The 17,282-nt window shown below is 41.2% G+C and overlaps 1 protein-coding gene across 30 annotated transcripts in view; it reads right to left on the bottom strand.

Annotated features, from left to right (window-relative positions):
• Positions 1-17,282, bottom strand: part of nrxn1a (neurexin 1a) — a 1,866,202-nt gene that overhangs the window by 1,131,713 nt on the left and 717,207 nt on the right. For 22 of the 30 annotated variants that reach the window (XM_072580867.1, XM_072580862.1, XM_072580863.1 and 19 more), the window contains 3 exons: positions 13,788-14,089; positions 9,529-9,552; positions 8,370-8,531 (listed from right to left, as the gene is read on the bottom strand). In XM_072580867.1, coding sequence (XP_072436968.1) covers positions 8,370-8,531; positions 9,529-9,552; positions 13,788-14,089 — 488 coding nt within the window. The remainder of the gene's footprint in view (positions 1-8,369; positions 8,532-9,528; positions 9,553-13,787; positions 14,090-17,282) is intronic. The other 8 variants (XM_072580889.1, XM_072580883.1, XM_072580888.1 and 5 more) reach the window with 1 other exon arrangement.

Genomic DNA, 17,282 nt, shown 5'->3' on the forward strand with positions numbered 1-17,282 from the left:
TACTTTAGCCAAACAACATAGATGTTTTGTGCACTAACTTTTAAACAGCAAAAAACATTCTAAAATAGAAACATGACTGTCCCTAAAAATAGCCACTCAGCAATTTCCACACCTCAATGGTCTGGAGGAGCCGGTGTTGGACTGGGGTGGACAATGTCACAACACCAGGTTATAGTCCAACAGGTTTATTTGGAAGCACTAGCTTTCAGAGTGCTACTCCTTCATCAGGTGGTTGTGGAGCAGGACCATAAGGCACAGAATTTATAGTAAAAGATTACAGTGTCATGCAACAGAAATGATATATTGAACAAACCTACTAGAATGGGTTGCAGGTAACAGTCCATTAATATGTAAATCCCAGGACTTTTTTTAAGCCACATTCTCCAGATAACTTATAAAATAAGGTGACATCTCAGCTCAGACAATGCATTAAAGATATGAGGTTAGGGTCTGTCTGTATCCTAATCTTGAGTCAGACTGGTTCCATTTTCAAAGCGAAATTTACAAAGTATTACATGAATTGACTGCCTGCATTGACTGCCTATTGTTTGTGCATTTTTTTCAGCAAAATAGAATGCATCTGCAAATATAACTCTGAAAATGCAAATTCACCCCATAGACTTAGACTTTTGCATGAGAGATAGAGAAAGAGAAAGAGAGTGAGTGTGTGTGCATGTGACTGTATGCATATGAGTGTGCTTGCACATGAGAGAGTGTGTATTTGTGTGTGTGCAAGCTTGGTAAAGTGTGTGTGTAACTGTGATGGAGTATAAGTCTACGAGAGGGTGCCTGCGTGGGTTTGAGTGTGGGGACCAAATGTATGCATGTATGAGAGACAGCATAACTGTTAGTGCAGCATTTGGGTGGCACGGTGGCACAGTGGTTAGCACTGCTGCCTCACAGCGCCTGAGACCCGGGTTCAATTCCCACCTCAGGCGACTGACTGTGTGGAGGTTGCACATTCTCCCCGTGTCTGCGTGGGTTTCCTCCGGGTGCTCCGGTTTCCTCCCACAGTCCAAAGATGTGCAGTTAAGGTGAATTGGCCATGCTAAATTGCCCATAGTGTTAGGTAAGGGGTAAATGTAGGGGTATGGGTGGGTTGCGCTTCGGCGGGTCGGTGTGGACTTGTTGGGCCGAAGGGCCTGTTTCCACACTGTAAGTAATCTAATCTAAAAAAAAGCATGCGTATGAGAGAGGGTCTGCACGAGTCTGTGTATATGTGAAAATGTATAGTGTAGTGGGGTCACTTGCAGTGTGACGTGAACCCAAGATCCTGGTTGAGGCCATCCGGGTACCAAACTTAGCTATCAGCCTCTGCTTGGCCAGTCTGCGTTGTTGCATATCCCGAAGTCCACCTTGGAGGATGGTCCCCTGAAGATCCAAGACTGAATGTCCCTGACTGCTGAAGTGTTCCCTACAACAATGGATGAATGGATAGCGCGCAACAATCACCAGACAGGGGTGTTCCTTCCCACTCAGGGAACACCTTCAGCAGTGTGTTTCCCATCTGAAATTTCTTCCCAGAATCACAGACATGTCATAGAGCTGAGGAGGCCATTCAGCCCATTGCGCATGCATGGCTCTTCAAATGGACAATATTACTGACCACAATTTCCTGCTTTTTCTCCACATGCTTGCACATTATTTCTATTCAAAATAATCATCCAATGTCTTCATTAATGCTTCAATCGAACCTGCCTCCACCACACTTCAAAGCCCTGCATTCCACATCCTCTGTACAAATTGTGAGAAAAACCTTCTCTCAGCTCACACTTCTTTTTTCTGCAAATCATTTTAAAATCTGTGTCCATTGATTCTTGACTCATTTACCAGTGTCAACAGTTGTTTTTCATATCTAAGCTATCCAGTCCCCTTATGACTTTGAACATCTCTACCAAATCTCCTCTTAGCCTTCTTTTCTCCAAGGAGAACAGTCCCAACTTTTTCAATCTATCCTCATAACTAAAATTTCTCATCCTTGGCACGATTCCTGTAGCCCACCAATCTGTACTCTCTCCAATGTGCTCACGTGAAAAAAAAGTCCATCCAAGAAAATTGCTCACCCATTGGCAGGAAATTGGAAATCTAATTGAATTGTCTGTCAGGATGATAGTGTGTAAAACAAATGCAGTGTGAGCCTGTCCCAAGTTCTGGACATTGACTGTCTCAACCTGTTCACACCCTTCACCCACTCCAACCTCTCACCCTCGCAACGTGCAGCCTCCACTCTCTCTGCTTCAACCCCAACCTTACCATCAAACCAGCAGACAAAAGGGAGGGGGTTGTGCAGTGGTTATTCAGCACACTGACCTCTACACCACTGAAGCCAGACACTATCTAGAAGACACCTCCTTCTACTGCCCTCTTGAACATGCCTTCACCTCCCATCACCAAACCATCATCTCCCAGACCATACACAACCTCATCACCTCAGAGAATCGCCCACCAACAGCTTGCGACCTTGTAGTTAACAAACCCCGCACCACCCGGTTCTACCTCCTACCCAAGATCTACAAGACTGACTACCCCAGCTGACCCATCACCTCAGTCTGCTCCTGCCTTACCAAACTCATCTCCACATACCTTGACACTGCCCTATCCCCATTGTCCAGGAACTCCCCACATACGTTCGGGACACCACCCATGCCCTCCACCTCCTGCAAGACTTTCATTTCCCTGGCCCCCAATTCCTCATCTACCACCTCTATCTGCCGTGATGAGAGCATCCTAGTCCTCTGTTCCTTCCTCTCCCAGTGTCCCCACCAGTACCCCTCCACTGACACTCTTATTCATTTGGCTGAACTGGTCCTCACCCTCAATAATTTCTCCTTTGAATCCTCCCATTTCATCCAGATGAAAGGAGTAGCCATGGGCATCTGCATGAGCCCCAGCTATGCCTGTCTCTTTGTCAATTACATGGAACAGTCCATCTTCCGTAGTTATACCGGCACTGTGCCCCACCTTTTCCTCCGCAACATCAATGACTGCATTGGTGCCACCTTGTACTCCCATGAGGATATTGAACAGTTCATCAACTTCACCAACACATTCCACCTCGATCTTAAGTTCACCTGAACCATCTCAGACACCTCCCTCCCCTTCCTGGACCTCTCTGTCTCCATCAACAGTAACAAACCTAAACATATATCTTTTACAAACCCACTGACTCCCACAGCTACTTTGACTACACCTCCTCCCACCCTGCCTCCTGTAAAAATGCTATCTCTTATTCCCAATTCCTCTGCCTCCATCACATCTGCTCCCAGGAGGACCAGTTCCACCAGAGAACACACCAAATGGACTCCTTCTTTAAAGACCACAATTTCCCCTCCCACATGGTCAATGATGCCTTCCAGTGCATCTCATCTACATCCCGCACCTCCACCCTCAAACCCCACTCCTCCAACCACAACAAGGACCGGACCCCCACCCCCTAGTCCTCACCTTCCACCCCACCAACCTCCACATAAACCACATCATCTGCCAACATTTCCGCCACTTACAAACAGACCCGACCACCAGAGATATATTTCCCTCTCCCCTGTATCCGCTTTCCATAAATACCACTCCCTCCACAACTCTACTGTCAGATCCACGCACCCCACCAACCCACCCTCCCCTCCCAGCATCTTCCCCTGCTACCACAGGAATTGCAAAACCTGCTCCCATACCTCCCCCCTCAGCTCCGTCCATGGCCCGAAAGAAACCTTCCACATCCATCAGAGATTTGCCTGCACTTCCATAAATGTCATTTACTATATCTGTTGCCCCCAATGCGGTCTCCACTACACTGGGGAGACAGAATGCCTACTTGCAGAGTGCTTCAGAGAACATCTCCGGGACACCTGCACCAACCAGCCCCACTGCCCCGTGGCTGAACACTTCAACTCCCCCTCCCACTCCACCAAGGACGTGTAGGTCCTGGGCCTCCTCCATTGCCACATCCCATCCACTCGATGCTTGAAGGAAGAACACCTTGGGACCCTTCAACCACACAGCATCAATGTAGAATTCATCAGTTTTCTCATTTCCCTTCCCCACCACCCCCTCCCCCACTTTATACCAGATCCAACCTCCCAACGTGGCTGCCCTCATGACCTGTCCTACCTGTCCATCTTCCTTCTCACCTATCTGGTCCACCCTCCTCTCTGAATTATCACCATTACCTCCACTTCTATCTACCTATTGCACTCTCAGCTACCTTTTCCCCAGCCCCACACCCCTCCCATTTATCTCTCCACCCGCTTGGCTCACAAGCCTCATTCCTGATTAAGGGCTTTTGCCCGTAACATCGATTCTCCTGCACCTCGGATACTGCCTGACCTACTGTGCTTTTCCGGCACCACACTCTTGGCTCTGATCACCAGTATCTGCAGTCCTCACTTTCTTCTCTGGAACTTAAAGCCCACTCTCTTGCATCATTGTTCCAGCCATGCATTCATCTGCTTCATCATCTGATATCTGTACTCAGCTGCAAGTGTCACGAGGAGTAATTCAGAGATTATCACATCTGAGGTCCTGCTTGCTAACATTTAACCAAACTCTCTCAGTTTTGACTGCAGGAACACATTCCCCTTCCTATCTATTGTTGCCAATATGGAACACAACATCTGGGTAATTCCCTAGCCCCCCAGAAGCATGTCCTGCAACCACTCTTTGAAATCCTTGATTTTGGCACCAGGAAGGCTACATTCAAACTGGAATCACAATGAATTCCATGGAATTATATAGCTTTACAGTGTGGAAGCAGACCATTAGGCCCACTGAGTCTGCACTGACCCTCAGAAGGACCCAGACCTACTCCCTACCATATTCCCATGGCTAATCCACCTAGTCTACACATCCCTGGACACAATGGGCAATTTAGCATGGTTAAACCCACCTAACTTGCACATCTTTGGACTGTGGGAGGAAACCAAAACACCCAGAGGGAACCCAATGTGCAAACTCCAGATGGTCAATTGAACCTGGGTCCCTGGCACTGTGAGCACCAGTGCTAATTTGAGGAGCAGTGTTCTCAATATTGCAAAGTACACTTCCGAATACTTCTCTATTTCAGAGACAAATTCAACAGTTTTTTTTAAATTTTCTGTTTAGGTTTTTATACAGATTTAGGAAGCTCCACATATTTTGTTTTAGCAATATCCATTTATCAGATTTAACTACAAGAAAAGTACACTGCACTGCATTCAGTTTAATAGTAACCCAGCAGTTAGGATAGATTTTTAGTCCTCGAACTTTTCTCTCAGCTTAAGAGATTCACAACCCTCCAAACTGTCCAATTTTAATGGACATTTTCAGAGGGTTCTGTACAGACGGGAATTGTTTATTAGAACATTCAATTTCAATGGCAATTCCCACAGAATCAGCAGCATGAGGAATTCTGCACAATTCCAACATGCAACTCCAGCCCATCTTGCACCAGTACTACATTTTGGAAAATTATAGCCAGTACATCCACTATATCTGCAGCTATTTCTTTTAGAAATCTAGGGTACAGGCTATTACGGTCTGCGGACTTTTCAGATTTTAGTACTCTAAGTTTCTCCAATACATTTCCTTTGCTGTTATTAATTATTTTAATTTCCTTACTTTTTTAACAGGATTTGATTGCTACTGGCAAGATCAGCATTTGTTTACCATTCCTAGTGCACTTGGGTCAGTGCTGAGTGAGTGGCATTAACAAACCAATACCACCCTCATACTGAAGATACTCTTACAGCGTTGTTATTTAAGGTGGTGCAGGGTTTTGACATAGACATGATGAAGGAACACCAAAATCTTCCAAATCAAGATGGTGTGTGACTTCAAGAGTAACTTGTGGGCAGAGGTATTCTCGACATTCTGGAGATAGAGGTGGAGGTTTGAAGTGTTTTAAAGAAACCTTACTGAGTTATAATGAGGAGGATCAAAAGCCAGAGATCACAGTTTCAGGAAAAGAACCAATGGAGAAACAAGAGAATTTTTTTTCTGCAGCAAGTTCCTTGGCATCTTTTCATTCAATTGCACCAGGTGTCATACTTATGATCTCACCTCATTGTTTTCCCCTGCCTAGCCATCTAAACATGCTCCCCAGGTGCTTATTGCTGCACTTCCTCTTCTTACATCTGTTGTTCCTTTAATGTATCTTCATTTAGTAAAATTCCACCATTATGCCTTCCACCCTACCGCAAGTCTTTGCTTTTGTTCCGTCCTCCACGGCACCTATCTACTTACGAATTATTCTACTGCCATATATTTTCTGTGGCACTGCATTTGATTATAGAATATTTAACGTTAACTTATTTAGGTTCTGAAGATAATTGAAGTGATAAAGTTTTATATCTTTATCTGCAGATGCTATTCGGCCTGTCCAGCACTTACATTTCTAATTCTATTCTGACTAATACTCAGTTCTCAGTAGTGGAAAAAAGTACAGAGTTACAGTCATACAGCATAATACAGACCCTTCTGTCGAACTCATCTACGCCAACCAAGTTTCCTAAACTTTTGTTACAAATCAACAAGATGGCAAGGCTGAAAATTGTCAGGACATAACCAGCTTCCTGAAATTCTCCAATCATATTTGATTTGGAAGATTCCAGGCCTGCACCTTCCAGTGTTAAAGAAAGCACGAGAGTCAGTACAGCAACTTCTGGAGTCCTGAAACAGGCAAAATAACATGGAAATGCAGAAGGTGAATTTTGTATTTCTATGCTTCTCCAGAGGTTCTCCTGTTGTCACCTTAAATCAATGACAAACACTTAAATCAATGTTAAATGAACTGTATTTTGGAGATTTTCAACTCTCATCCTATTAGGTACATTGTACAAGCCTTCAAAGGCAGTGCACTGGTTGGCTAAGGTGTTACTCAATTTTAATAGTGCTCTACATTACTTCAATATTTAACACCCCACAGACCTTAGAAGCTAATTTTACATTTGTGCCCTTTCACATTTATCCATTTAACATAGAAAAAGTCCATATAGTTTTAACTATAACATATACTTTTTAAAATTGTTATTTGGATTTTCAGTTCCATGCTAATTCAGTCATAATAAGTTATTTCACTATTTGAAAATGTAAACTCAAATTGAAAAGTATCAAGTGCCTGAACTTCTTGTCTGCTGAATCAGAATCTGAACGCTACTTATCTACTTGCGACCATCATTGCTGTGAAGTCTAGTAAATCCCCTGAATTTAACATCAGGGTTTAGCTGCCATCAGGAAAGGGAAAAACCTCACCACAGAAACTGAGATCTTTATGGAAAACATTTATTGAGAACAGCAGTGAGCACAATCTTTTCACCACTGACTGCAAAATCTGGACCACATTTTCCACAATCAATTATTGATGCAGAGATATAGCCAAAAGTGTAATAACTCAAATGATTGTTTTTGCTAGTTAATGTATTTGCATAAATATTATATTAATAGGCTACATGTTGAGTAATTTCAATGACTTATACAAAGGAATAAAAAGATGGTGACTTGCACTGTTATGCAGACAATCCAACTTTAGTTTCTAAATGCAGAATACTGTTCATACATCAATGTTGCTGGGGCAACAATTGATAATTTTAACAGTCTTCTTGTTTTGCTGGACCACCCTGAACCATTTCTAGATTTCACAATATAATTACAACATTTAATTGCAGCAATTCTTCTTCAGACAAAGATACATTTCTCAATGTTGCAATATTTTAAACACAAAAATTAGTGGAGTAAAGTTGCATTTCAGTTAATTGAAACTCAGTTTAAATTTCTATCAGATTGGTGATTAACACATTGGAATTACCAAGAATTACTCAACCATTTTCAAGGAATCTCTGTTACGGAACAGACCAGGAATCTAGGCATGTTGTATCAATAGCCAATGACTCCAATTTAATTGCAATTGACTTTAAATCTTAAACCTTGACGTTACCTTTTCATACCTTTACCAAAGGGTTCATCTTGTCTTTTTTAAATGAATAGTAATAAAAACATAATTAAGGAAAAATCAAGAAACAATTCGGAACACAATTAGTAGAAAACTTGCCTTCAAACTAGATGCCATGAATTAAAATCCAGAAGTTGCCCATCGCTTCAGTCTGCCTACCTTATTTGAGTTGCGTTTGTTCTCTGTCAGACTGCTATGTGGAGAAAGGTGGGGGAAAATTTATATTATTCAAGTCAGCGTATTTGAAATGTGCTCCTTGTCAGTGATGATGTTTCAGAATCTCAAGTATTCCGTGGTTTTTCTTTCCCCCATCTCTCCCTCCCAACTGGAGGAAAATGCACGCTGATGACTAACCCATGTGTGGGGGGAGAATACAAACCTTTTAAAACAATGAGTTAAAGGTATATTGTCTTCATACCTACATTATGCTATTCAAAAGTGAACCTACCTCCTTTAGGCAACCCATAAAATTATTGCTGACTGGTGAACCTGGAAGGTCAGCAGTGCTAGGACTGCCCCCGACATAGAAAAAGTCATCAGAGCCTAGCATGGTGTAATCCTCCTGTGTGTAGCCCGTTGTTGTCAGTATTCCATCTACTGAGATTGTTACCTATATAACGAAACACAAGGAAAATATGCAATATTCATATGATGACAACGGTCTCTCGTCCAGGTTCTTGTGTAAGATCTGCAGACAGCAACCCATTTTCATGTCTGTTTAGTCTCAAGTGCTCTCAGCTGTTGGTCCAATAACCCCACCCCCCAAAAATCTAGACTACTTTGGAAAAATGTTAGCCAAATAGAAAATTGATGCTAATATTTTCCCTAATGCAACAAAATTTTTTTAGCAGACACAAAAACGGTGTTAGTAGAATGTTTTGTATGTTAGTTGAGTTAAAGTAAATATTAGTAAGATTATCCAATATATGCATTTAACGATTAAAACGTGCAGCTGATCGAAATATAAATCCCATCAGACAAAGCACAAGCTAATAGGAATAACTAGTGTATTACCATCACTGTAAGCACTACCAACAGAGCTCTAGCTTTATTGAATCGTGCAACTGCTTTTTAAAAAAGATTTCCTGTTTGTTTTGTTAAGAACAGAAGCGTGCATAAAACAAAAACTGCTGGAAAATAATTGAAGTAAGAAGCACACTCAGGTCTTACAAACTGATGTGCGCATGCAAGAGCAAACTGAAAAGGAAAGACACCAAAATTGCTTGCAACGAAGAACAGATGAATGGATGTAGCATTTCAGACATTCCCAATCCACGTCTTCATGCCATGCATTGTGTATGGTCAGGAACTGGCTGAGCCAGTGAACCCAGGGCCAGCCACCATTTAGCTTGATCCCCCGAAAACCACAGCTTGATGCAACCGCTTGTAACTTTTATGATGCCCCTGAAGTAGTTTAAATAGAATTTGATAGAAACAGATAAAGAAGGTGAACAACAGATGAAAGAAGGATTTCAAAGTAAGCAGAAGAGTACCAACCCCAGTTCCTCTTTTGTTAATGATGTCTACAGTAAAGAAAGAAAACACACGGCAAACCCAAACTAAGAAACAATTAGAATGATATCTACCGAACAATGTAGTTTGTTTACCATAGCGTGTCCGATGCCTGAGTGCTTTGCGGAGAAGGGGGGGAGAAAGGAAATTAAAACTGTGAACAGAATAACGATTGTTACTCAAAAATATGATGGTCACTACCATGTTAGTACATTATTTGATCAAGGTAACGGTTAGTAGAATGACACATTCCATGAATGACATGTTAGTTATTAAGCATGTTAGTAACATATAAGAAAGGCAAAATAATTTTACAAGAAAAAAGCAGACTAACAAGTATGCCATCAATAATATTAATAGCAGTATTAAAATGTTAATATTGCTAAACCTTAGTCATGAACAGGGACTCTATACTTACTTTGAACCCATGACAGTTTAAATATCACCTTCATTGTTTTTTTTAGAAGAAAAATTTAAGTGGCAATTGATAAATTTTCAAAGCAATTTTTGCTTTTTATAATCAACCCATTTTAGAAGAAATTTAAGTAATCTTGTTAACAATTGCACACAGAACCCTTTGATATTTCTTTCCAATTCCCCAACTTGCTTTGAACATACCAATAAAGGTTAAAGATCATTTTAGTGCAACAAAGTCAGTCCTGCCTAAGCAATGAACAGAATTATTTTGTTTTAATCTGCGCTATTATGCATATAACTAGGTTTTCTATAAATTAAGAAATTTGAATGATTAATTCAATTCCTATTACCCGAGAAAAGGCAGATCCAGAGCGTGTAATTATAACGTTCATTGAATTAATAAATAAAAAATATATTATCATGCATGCATTTAAGAAATGGATTTTAAACTTTCATGCAGCTATGATTTATTACCCAATCCCTGGTAACTGATAGTAACTTCTGTTTAGAGTCTTCAGGACTTATTCTGATAAGGATAAAAATGTTAGCAATTATAAACATCTTCAAGAAAAGCTGTTAAAATACTGATGCCGATGCTAAACACATCTGAGATTTGAAGCTGCTGTGCCTAGGTTTTGGACTTGGAGGTCATGATGCACAATCTGCCTGTGTGACTTTCAGATAAGGTAAGCAACATGTAAAATCTATGCACCCTTTTCATTTTCATCATTATATTATGGCCTCATCAGATTCCTTGCTGTACTTTCCTCAGTGATGCTGTTGATCACCTCTGCACATTGCAGGGGAAACGAGTTGCAATGTGAGCAATTTGTTCCAAACAGGTTTCCCTTTTTATTTGCACAATCTTTATTAACTGCACTTTTACACTGCATGGTGCAGGATCACCTGGTTGGAGAATGCCGGGTCAATGAAGATGTCACAGTAAAACAGCACAAGGTCTTCTATTTGAGGCACTGGTGAACTATTTGAAGCATGAGAGTTGTAACACCTGTCCACTAGAGGGGGTGAGCAAAATTTCTTGAAGGCATATCCTCAGAAGCGTCTTGCTGCAAATGGTAAAGGTGGTTAATACCTGACATGCTCTCCTCAGAATAGGCAGCATGGCAGAAATGTGAGTTCACTTGAGTAGTCAAGGCTTGTGAATGAATCCACACGTCCCATTTCAGACCAATCACACGCAACATTGGTCAAAATGCTCAGTGTACCAGCATCCTTGTTAGGTAATCAACAGCACACCTTGATACTCAGGACTTACTCCTAATGTCCATACATGACAACAACTCAGTCACACCTTCTAATCTTGGTCATTACTGGCATACAGCTCACCACAATATCTGCAAATCTATCGGCATTCAGTGATAGTAGGCATATTAGTCCAATATAGGAACACACATCACAGCAATCTGCTTTCATTTCTGCAGTAGAAGAGATCCACAAGAGAGAACTGGTAGAGGACTAGGATACCTGAATCCTCTCAGTTTTCACAAGAAGCTATCCAAGGAGTCATCAACACCACTGAGACAGTTCCAACAGCACCTTGGACTGCCAAAGCCATGGAGAAATATGGACAATTTTAGCTTTATTGACCTAATTTTTCACTCTTTATCTTCAACTTAAAAGTTGCTGCAAAAATGACAGTGAAGGCTATTTAACTAAAGAAATGTGCCTTTCCTCTTCAACCCCCTTTCCCTCATCCTGCACCTCCCTAATATATTTGAGTTTTCAGATACCCTAAATTGACTTTATCGATTCGCCTGCTCCTTGGATGCTGCTTGACCTGCTGTGCTTTTCCAGCACCACACTTTCGACCAAGACAAGGAAGGCAAATATTTTGGTAAAAATTATTTGACCCTTCATTCACTCAAATATGACCACAAGGGCTTCATCATCGATGCCCAAAATGTCGATTCTCCCACTCCTCGGATGCTGCCTGATCTGTTGCTTTTCCAGCATCGCACTCTCAACTCTGATCTCCAGCATCTGCAGTCCCAACTTTCTCCTCCTTGCTTGTCTTAGTCATATCCGGACCAGAGTCTATTCATAGAAAACATCATTTTTTTCTCCCCAGTGTGATTGCAGCTGCAACATAGGCAACAAGATCTTCCTGGATCTATATTGATAGACTTTCAAAAACTATCTAACAGAGACCAAATCACAAGTTCAACGGACTGAGAGGTTGAACCAAAATCAAATATCCAATGCCTTTCTTTCAAATTTAATTGCATATATTGTGAGTGCCCATATAACATTGCAAGTTGAAAGGCAGAAAAAGGTCAGCTGGCCTGTCATGGCAATGATGTAAAGCATATGCTGCAGGTAGATAGGATAGTGAAGGCGGCGTTTGGTATGCTTTCCTTTATTGGTCAGTGTACTGAGTACAGGAGTTGGGAGGTTATGTTGTGGCTGTACAGGACATTGGTTAGGCCACTTTTGGAATATTGTGTGCAATTCTAGACTTCTTCCTATCAGAAGGATATTGTGAAACTTGAAAGGGTTCAGAAAAGATTTACAAGGATATTGCTAGAGTTGGAGGATTTGAGCTTTAGGGAGAGGTTGAACAGGCTGGGGCTGTTTTCCCTGGAACGTTTGAGGCGGAGGAGTCACCTTATAGAGGTCTATAAAATCATGAGGGGCATGGTCTCTTCGCTGGGGAGGAGGAGTCCAGAACTAGAGCGCATAGGCTAAGAATGAGAGGGGAAAGTTATAAAAGAGACCTGAGGGGCAACCTTTTCACGCAGAGGATGGTACGTTAATGGAAAGAGCTGCCAGAGGAAATCGTGGAGGCTAGTATGATTGCAACATTTAAAAGGATCTGAATAGGTATATGAATAGGAAAGGTTTTGAGGGATACGGACTGGGTGCTGGCAGGTGAGACTACATTGGGTTGGGATAACTAGTCGGCATGGACGGGTTGGACCGAAGGTCTGTTTCTGTGCTCTATGTCTCTATGACTCTATGACAATTAATTTGCGCAAGAGAAAGATTTGGTGAGAACGATTTCACAAAAATTATATTCAGTGGAGTGCAAATCTCTTGTACTGAGAAGTGAAGAGGACTACAACCTTTACTAGTCTCCCATGCACAGATCAAAACTTACCCAATTGGATCGCTTTAGGCTCTGGAACCTCTTAAAGTTGCCTTCAGCTGGTGAGCCATTTAGTGAAGCCAGTAGTTTTGATTATGTCATTAGTTCTCAGCATGATAACATGTAGAAGGATCTTGTCAACTTAGAGCTCATGTCCTTGTATCCTACACAATTGAGTGGCTTAAAATTTAGAATGGTAAACATCCCATGGCTCCACAGTGGCTAAGTAAGTTATGAAATGTTTTGCTTACTCTCTTTGTTCAATCACTCCTCTGTGTTTGCTACAACACAAAACTGATAATTTGCTCAAATTTCACAACATGTTCATTGAAATCTGCTACAGGACAACTTTATCAATGTTCATAAGCTAGATAATAAAGCCTCCGTCTATTAGTTGAATATCACTGATGGAAAGACAGGCATTTGGTAATATTGGTAAATGTTAAGACATTTTATGTATTTTCCTCTGCTTTACAGGCAGACATCCAAAATCTTTAATCATTGATATTTGCAAATTTAATAGATTCCTTTACTGGTCACCTTGCTATGATGCAAATTATTTTGACAAAATGCAATGATGCTCCAACATTTAAGTATATCTCTAGATCTGCATTTGCTCAGGTATTATGAAGTAAAATAGTTATCTGAAAATTTCTTTGAGTCAAATTTAATAAATAATTTGTCATAGTCAATTTATTTTCAATTCAAAAGGAAATCACTCAGTTATATTTAGCTTGGAATTTGTAAATGTGTGCAGTAAAATTATTTTCTTTTTCCATACATGATTAAGAATAGGTTCCACATTTTCTACATCATCCTTTGTACTGTTACCTGACGGAGGTTCCGGGTTACTTTCACATCATGCCAGGCATTGTCATTAAATTTTCCATTCACAGGTTCCACCAAAGCTTCAAAGGCTCCTGACCCCAAATTAATGACCAGTGAGACAGCACCATCTTTCAAAGCCAGATTTACATAATCTGCAGATTTCCCTGTATGAAGCATGAGACCATTCCTTTGAAGAGTTCTGAATGATAATGTTATTTCATCGCTGCTACTCTGGATTGGGTTCTGTGACAAGTCATAGCAGAAATATTCTGATCCTTTAAATGTTGCAACATATTCTTCTCTTCCTGAAAGACATGAAAAATGAAACAAAGTGGTTAGAACAACATCACATGTTTTGTTATGCATATATAAAATTATACACAAAATGTATTGGGAGTACTCTTATTGAATAAAACTATTCATCTGATTAAATGTAATGCAGCCACTTAAAAGTGATCAATGCCCATCCGTCAACTTACAAAAAAAATAGATTAGATTGTCTACAGTATGGAAACAGGCTCTTCGGCCTAACAAGTCCACGCCAACCCTCTGAAGAGTGACCCACCCAGACCCATTCCCTACCCTATATGTATCCCTGACCAATGCACCTAACGCTATGGGCAATTTAGCATGGCCAATTCACCTGATCTGCATAGCTTTGGATTGTGGGAGGAAACTGGAGCAAACTCACACAGACACTGGAAGAATGTGCAAACTACACACAGTCGCCTGAGGTGGGAATCAAATCCAGCTGCCTGGCAGTTGCCAGCAGTGGGACTGGCTCAGCAATTATACCAGAGGCTGTCTCGTAATTAGTTACACCTGGGCTTCCTGTTGAAACAAGGGGAGCAGGAAGGCTCCTGAGGATGGCAGGCCAATCAGAGCAGCTTTGGAGTCTGAGTAACTGTATGAGGAGAGATGGGTGCTACTAAGGACATTTTTTTAAGATCAAAATGGCATCTCAACATGAAGACATGTTCAGAATTTTCAAAACACAAACAAAAATGATCATGAGGTTATAGAGACATAATTTTTTAAAAATATTGAAGTGGCTAAGTTAGCACACAACACCTGCTGGACAATTGAGCAGCAGTGAATAGCCATCCTGCCTGAGCCCCCTTTCTGTTGGCCTGAAGAGGAGGTTAGAGAGAGAAGAGAATGAGATAAACTTAAAAAGACAGGTGCTTTTCAAAGTATGTCAAGGTGCTAATGCACATGTGTGGCACTGAATTTGTATTCCTGACAAGCCTAACACAGTTGAACGTGACATACTTCCAAAGTCAAAATCATGTGCTCGGACTGAGAAGTGGGTACTTAGACTTCAGTAATATAAAAAAGGGTTGTTCACATTGGTAGAAAATCAAACATGATTTCACTATCAAGTCTGTGGAGGTTGGACCAGATGAGAGGGTGATGCAAGAGAAGTAAGCTGACCAACATGTGTAGTGGTACATTCGCTGCTGTGTTTCTTCAGTGGTTTTTTGTTTGCAATTTAGATTTCCAACATTCATTCTACATTTGTTTTTATTCTGTTTCAAAATCAATTGTCCAATCCCAGGCCATTTAGATTAGATTACTTACAGTGTGGAAACAGGCCCTTTGGCCCAACAAGTCCACACCGACCCTCCGAAGAGCAACCCACCCAAACCCATTCCCCTACATTTACCCCTTCACCTAACACTAGGGGCAATTTAGCATGGCCAATTCACCTAACCTGCACATCTTTGGACTGTGGGAGAAAACCAGAGCACCGGGAGGAAACCCATGCAGACACAGGGAGAATGTGTAAACTCCACACAGACAATTCCCGAGGCAGGAATTGAACCTGGGTCCCTGGCGCTGTGAGGTAGCAGTGGTAACCACTACGCCACCATGCCGCTCCATTTAAGAAATGTTCCTCCTATCAAAGTGGGTAATTTCATCTGCCAAGCTCTTGCCCACACACTCAATTTGCTAAACTGTCCCTGAAGTCTCTTTACATCTTCCTCATGGCTCATATTTTCCACCAAGTTTCACACCATCTGCAAGCCTGAAAATATTGCAATTGGTCCTCACATCCAAATAATTGATACATACATTGTGAAAAACTGGAGCCTACACATGGACCCTTGTGGTACCCACTGGCCACAGCCTGCCAACCTGAGAATGACCCATTCATTCTGATTTTTTTTCTTTCTGCTTGTGAACTAATCCTCAATCATTACCCTCAATTCAATCCACCTTTTCTTTCTAACTTTCTGTATGTTACTTCATCAAAGGCCTTCTGAAAATCCAATACACCAAAGCCACTGATCTTTCCTTATTGATTCTGCCCATAGAATCCTCAAAAAGCTCTGCTATATTTATCCTACATGACTTCTCCTTCATAATCCATATTTGCTCTGCTTAATTTGATAATAATTTACTTCTAAATAGCTTTTATCACATCCTTTATAATAAATTCCAGTATCTTATCTACTTTTGATGTCAGGCTAACAGATCTTTAGTTTCCCATTTTATGTTTCCTTTATTGCTACCAGATAGGCCATGGGAAGATATAGCCATAGATATTCTAGGTCCATTTCTGACAGAAGAGACAATTCTCGTTGAGATTACAAAAGCCAGAATTAGAATTAGAATTAGCTTTTTTGTTACATACTCAAATGAGTACACTGAGAATTGTATACGTCGCCCCTTATGGCGCTATTTCAGGTACAGAGTCTCTATGTACAGCTTCTTCAATTACAGCTTTTCGAAACATAGAGAAATAAAAAGTCCAGCATTGCAGATTTTAGGAATGAATTATATAAAGGAGAAACAAATGTTCAGTACAACAATCTTCCAACCCAGTCCATGCTGACACCTCGTCTCCTGTCCTCACTGGGCCTTGACTCTAGATTGCGCTGTGTTTCACCTCAAGGTTCATGATGCCTGGCATCACCTCCAGACCAGAAGTCCATGCTGAGGCCATGCTGAGCCAAGGGACCGCTACGGTGCTTCAGAAAGGATGGGAAGCTCGTTCATAGGATGCAGAGACATGCAAGAACGATGCTAGGAATAAAGTAATTCATTTGCAAGTTGCAGAAACTGGGAATATTCTCTTTGGATCAAAGAAGATTGAGAGGAAGAGTCTGAGGAAGGGTTATTGGATTCAAAATTTTAACTCTGATTTCTCTCTACAGATGCTGCCAGACCTGCTGAGCTTTTCGAGAAATTTCTGTTTTTGTTTGATTGAGAGGAGATCTAGTTGAGGGGTCCAAGATTATGTCAATTTTAGAGAAGAAGAAACGTTTCTCCGAATTAACTAAGGGTTACATCTTTTGTGGCCTAACAGTAGTGCTCTTACCTCTGAGCCAGAAAACCCAGGTTCAAGTCCCACCTGCTTCAGAGACATGCAACAATCTCTCTGACTGGGCTGATTAGAAATTATCTACAATGGTGAGGGGACACAGATTCAAGGTGTTGCAATGATGTATAAGAAAGGAGTGGTAACTATTTGGATGGTGAAAGTGGGCATGG

The sequence above is a fragment of the Chiloscyllium punctatum genome, chromosome 11 (genome assembly GCF_047496795.1).
Source record: "Chiloscyllium punctatum isolate Juve2018m chromosome 11, sChiPun1.3, whole genome shotgun sequence".
NCBI lineage: Eukaryota > Metazoa > Chordata > Chondrichthyes > Orectolobiformes > Hemiscylliidae > Chiloscyllium > Chiloscyllium punctatum.